Consider the following 4,606-nt stretch of genomic DNA (forward strand, 5'->3'; position numbering starts at 1 on the left):
CATAAATTTGGAATAGAATGTAACTTGTTTTAGTATAGGCTGAATAAAAGTAAGTAGAATTTTAGTTTTTAATGTTAAAGATGATAATTTAACAAAATAAAAGACTTGTTAATTCAGTTGGTATGTTATAGAAGAGATGAGTTAAAAATGATTAAGAAAACAAAATAAAGAAATGGGATTATATTGGTGAAGAGCACATAAAGAAATTTAAAAAGAAAATTGGATTTACAGCCTTGCATGGGCCATTTTATTTGTAAACAATACAAAAAGAAAAATGCATTTACAGCTCAAACAATGTGCATCATAACTCTATATCTATTCAACCAAAATAATGATAAGAAAAAGAAGAGCATGGAAGTGGGACTGATCACTTATTGCTGGAAATATCCAAATATTTTCACATGAATTAAGACCCGATTGTGTGTTCTGTGTTGCAATTTGAATCAATCATATCAACAATATCCCAATCCACAAGCTCAACACCAACATTACCAATCTCCCACCGCCCAATCCTTGAACCCCATTAGTGTTATCTTCCGCATCAGCCGGCTCGCTGTCCGCCGGTGCATCTGCCTCCGGCGCATTTGCCTCCTTCGCTACCACCGGCTTGAACAGCTCCTTTGGCATCAACACCTTATTGATTTTGAACACAATCAACGGCTCTTCCTCTTTCAAAATCCCCAAAACCTTGGCGGTCACGACAGTCGTATCCAAGGACACCACCTCGTCTTCGTTGCTCACCGAGAAATCGTAGCTGTTCGCTCCATCCGTTGCCAACGTGTTCATAACTCCATTGTTGGTCTTCAGCATTTGCAACGACATGAACACCGGAATCCCATGGTACAACAGCAGCGACACTTTCTTCGACGCCGTCAGATTCTTGTATTTGGGCATGAAACCTTTGACGGCACTGTCGGTCGGGCAAAACACCGTTAAACCCGCATCCATGTTTTCGTTAAATTTGTCATCGGCTCCCGAAGCTGTCAGCAAATCCGCAAAAGCTTTACATCCTTGCTTCGACATGATTTCCGTTAGGTTAAGCTGGCTTGGTGCCGCCGTTGGTGCTTCAGCTTCAGCTGAATTCAAAGCCTGGACGGAAGTTTTAAACATTTTCATCAATATTACAACAACTGATGAAACATACGTGACTGAAGACTTCTAACAAAGGCTTAAAAAAAAAAAAAACACTTACATGACTGATTTGCACAATGGAGATATTGTAAGGAATCTCTTTTATGGATTTAACGAAAGTAGCATCGAGTTTTCCCTCGTTGTCTTCAGCCCCGAACCCAACTTTTCCGCCTTTAAGGTTAGTAATGTTGACGTACCCCGAAGTTCCAGGGGCGGTGCCGGTGGCCTGGAACATGGTGGAAGTCAAAGTTGATCCTTTGGAAATGCGGTGAAGCTTCTTGGAACCGAAGTAGTCAACGAGAACGTGGAGGGAGATGATGTTCTTGAGGGTGTAGAGGGAGTAATGCTTGGCCAGGAGAGACGACATGGCGGTGTTGTCGAGGGCTAGGACGGTTATGGTTTGGCGTCGGTTGATCTGGGAGGCCAGGTGAGTGGTGGTGAGGTAGTGGTTGAAGGTGGAGAATTGGGGATATTTGGCGAGGAGGCGTGTGATGTTGTGTGCATTTGAGGTGGTGGTGGAAGAGAGGAGGAGGAGGAAGAAGAGGAGGAAGAGGGTGGCGGCTTTTGGTGGCGACATGGTGGAACAGAGGTGGAGACTGGTGAAGGAGAAGAGGGATGGGTGTTTAAGTAGGGAGGGGGATGGATGGAGTACACGTTGGCGAGGCTTACCATTGCCAACTAAGATTGACTGGGAGGGGACCTACATTTAGCTGCCCCTTTATCCTCACATGCCTATTGGTTGATGGAGAATAATCTATATTTCAATCATCCTTGTAAAACCAAACTTATACCCTCAACCTTAATATTCATCACGCTTATCTCTTTTTATCTTATAGTGCCTGATTCACAAAATTAACGAGTTTGTGCTAAGGAAGTACATAGTTTGACAAAACAAAAAAATTAAAAATTAAAATTAGATTAATAGTCAAATCAATTAAACTACTATTTTATTAATTTAATTAATTTGATTAAAAAATATTAAAAATTTATAAAAATAAAAAAAATTCGACTCTATCCTTAATCCATTCAATTTCTACTTATTTATTAATTAAATAGTCTAATATATTTTAATAGGTGAAAATTTTATTTGGTTAAAAAAAAAAACATAACTTTTTATGTTATTCTTTGCAAACAAACTTTTTTTCCCTAACAAACGGTTTAAAAAATTAAAATTATACATTTGATGCTATCTTTACCCCGGCATTTTGGAAATTATGTATTTAATTATTATAACAATAATAAGAGTGGGTAGGCTCTACCGACAGTCACCTCAACTATTCTTTTTAACGGTTAGGATTTTGTTTTCAGGCCGCTGTGTTTGTTCTTTTTGTGTTTTTGTTCATTGTGACACTCTGACTTTGTTTAACCACTTTCATAAATTAATTTTAAAAGCTGTATTTTAATATAAAAATAATAATAATTTGTTTCAATGAACATTCGACATTTTAACTGACAATTATTAATGTTTAATGAAATAATATTACTATAAATGAATTGTTTACTAACTTAATGATGCTGCAAAAATTGGAATAAATATTAACTTTATACATTAATTTTGGTCTGATATATGAATTTTAATTTTGCATAATTATACACATTAAATTTGAATTATAGTGCATATATATATATATATATGAAATTCTGTTTTTGATTCAACTGTACATATTAAAAAAAAATACATACAACTATTTTCATGTTAGTTTAATATAACTGTTTATGTATGTAATATATCAATGCAAAATTATGTTAGTTCAATAATATTGTTAGTGACTTGTGAAAATTGAATCAAATCAAAATTTCATGTATAAATATGACATTGCACATCGAATTAAAGTTCATATATAATTTTGATATATATCCCTACAAAAGTTTAAGTCAATTTAGAAGGAGATGGTTCCATTCAAGCCTATGCATGATATTAATAATATTATAATTAGTGAAATTTATCTAACTTTTTAGTTCAAATATTTATCTTTGAATTTTATATTTTTGTATAAACTTTTTCAAATTTTTGAATGACTCTTTAATTGATGTACAGTACAACAAATCAACTATTTCTACGATTTCGAATAAAATATTTTTTATATATTTGAAACTCAAATTAAGTTTTTACATAGGTAAAATCCCTTCTCAATTTTGAAATTGAGTAAATTAGACAATTTTAAAAAATTTAAAATATTTTAATCATTGTTAATTTTAAAAGTGAGCAACAAAAAAAAATCACGATGCTAGTGTCTTTCCTCAATTGTGAATAATTTTGATTGATATAATAATAAATTTAGCTCTTGATGTTGACATATTTTATTAATTTGGTATTGATTCTAAAAACAAAAATTAACAAATTTAATCTCAACAATTACATATTTACAAAAATACTACAAGTTAAATTTGTTAAATCACAATCAAATTGATCGAATATGTAAATTATAAAACCTAATTTATTATTATATCAGTCAAATTTATGTAAAATTAACAAAAATATTAATACTATAATTAATTATTTTTAATTACTCACTTTCTATAGAAAGATGAATTTGCTTAAGAAAGAATAGAAAGGGTTTTTATTTTTTCCACGCACGATTGTTTACTTTAAAACGTGGTTGTTAGTTACCATTCCCCTTCATATTTCCAAACATTTTAGAGCATTTTCAAATATTTGGTATAAGAATAACTTTTAAGAAAATAAGAATAAAGTAAGAGAAATTTTGTTTTTGTTATTCTTAAAAATAAGGTATTTAAAAAAAAAAAGAGAGTTTATAAACGGATGATGGTACTAGTTTAAGTTCTTGAAAATTAAATACAAATTAAAATTAATGTAAAATAAGTTACATATGTATAAATTTACGTAATTTGGTATAAAATTATGGAGATCAAACTTAAGTAAATTGTATAAGTTTTTTCTTTATCACAATATATATATATTTAAAAAATAGTTAATATATAGTTTGCTTTTTAAATTTGTTTAAAAGTACGATATTTAATTTTTTTTCGACTTAATTGATACCTGAAATTAATTGAAATATTTTTTTGGCCGGCCTCCGCATTGACATCGTTAGTTTGTGCTAACGTGACACTAATAGCCATTCGGGTGGTGACATGTGATAGCATCTTAATATGTTACGTAGGAGACATAAATTTAAAAGGCTAAAGGAGTGCCTAAAAACTTTGTCAAAAAAAATCAATTAAACCCTTAGACTCTCAAATTATATCAATTAAGCCCTTTAACCAATGATTTCTGTCTTTGATCGTTACAGCGTTAACATGACTATTAATGACGCTAACATGGCACTCCATGTTAGCAACGGTTGTTGACGTGGCATTTCTATGTCAGAAAAAAGTTAAAATAACTTCAATTTTTTTTAAAAAATAAAATAAATATTTAAATTTTATTGGAATGAACCTGGACATATTAATGTCTAGGTTCATTCCTTTCAAAGTTTAAAAATTTTTAATTTTTTATAAATTTGCAAAACAT

General features: G+C 31.3%; 1 protein-coding gene across 1 annotated transcript; it reads right to left on the bottom strand.

Moving 5' to 3' along the window:
- Window positions 1-206: 206 nt before the first annotated feature.
- On the bottom strand, window positions 207-1,930 carry LOC107924802 (fasciclin-like arabinogalactan protein 2). The gene is made up of 2 exons (XM_016855398.2): window positions 1,193-1,930; window positions 207-1,089 (listed from the first exon to the last, which is right to left on the bottom strand). The coding sequence occupies exons 1-2, from the start codon at window positions 1,706-1,708 to the stop codon at window positions 448-450; spliced, it is 1,158 nt and encodes a 385-aa protein (XP_016710887.1). The 5' UTR covers window positions 1,709-1,930; the 3' UTR covers window positions 207-447.
- Between the last annotated feature and the right edge of the window lie 2,676 nt (window positions 1,931-4,606).

The sequence above is a fragment of the Gossypium hirsutum genome, chromosome A11 (assembly GCF_007990345.1).
Source record: "Gossypium hirsutum isolate 1008001.06 chromosome A11, Gossypium_hirsutum_v2.1, whole genome shotgun sequence".
Taxonomy (NCBI): domain Eukaryota; kingdom Viridiplantae; phylum Streptophyta; class Magnoliopsida; order Malvales; family Malvaceae; genus Gossypium; species Gossypium hirsutum.

What these genes read in the sequence shown, in the direction of transcription:
- LOC107924802 (XM_016855398.2), bottom strand. Translation starts at nt 1,708, where the DNA reads ATGTCGCCACCAAAAGCCGCCACCCTCTTCCTCCTCTTCTTCCTCCTC. An exon ending in CCATTGTGCAAATCAGTCAT is followed by an intron (nt 1,090 to 1,192) that starts GTAAGTGTTTTT and finishes ACTTCCGTCCAG; the next exon opens with GCTTTGAATTCAGCTGAAGC.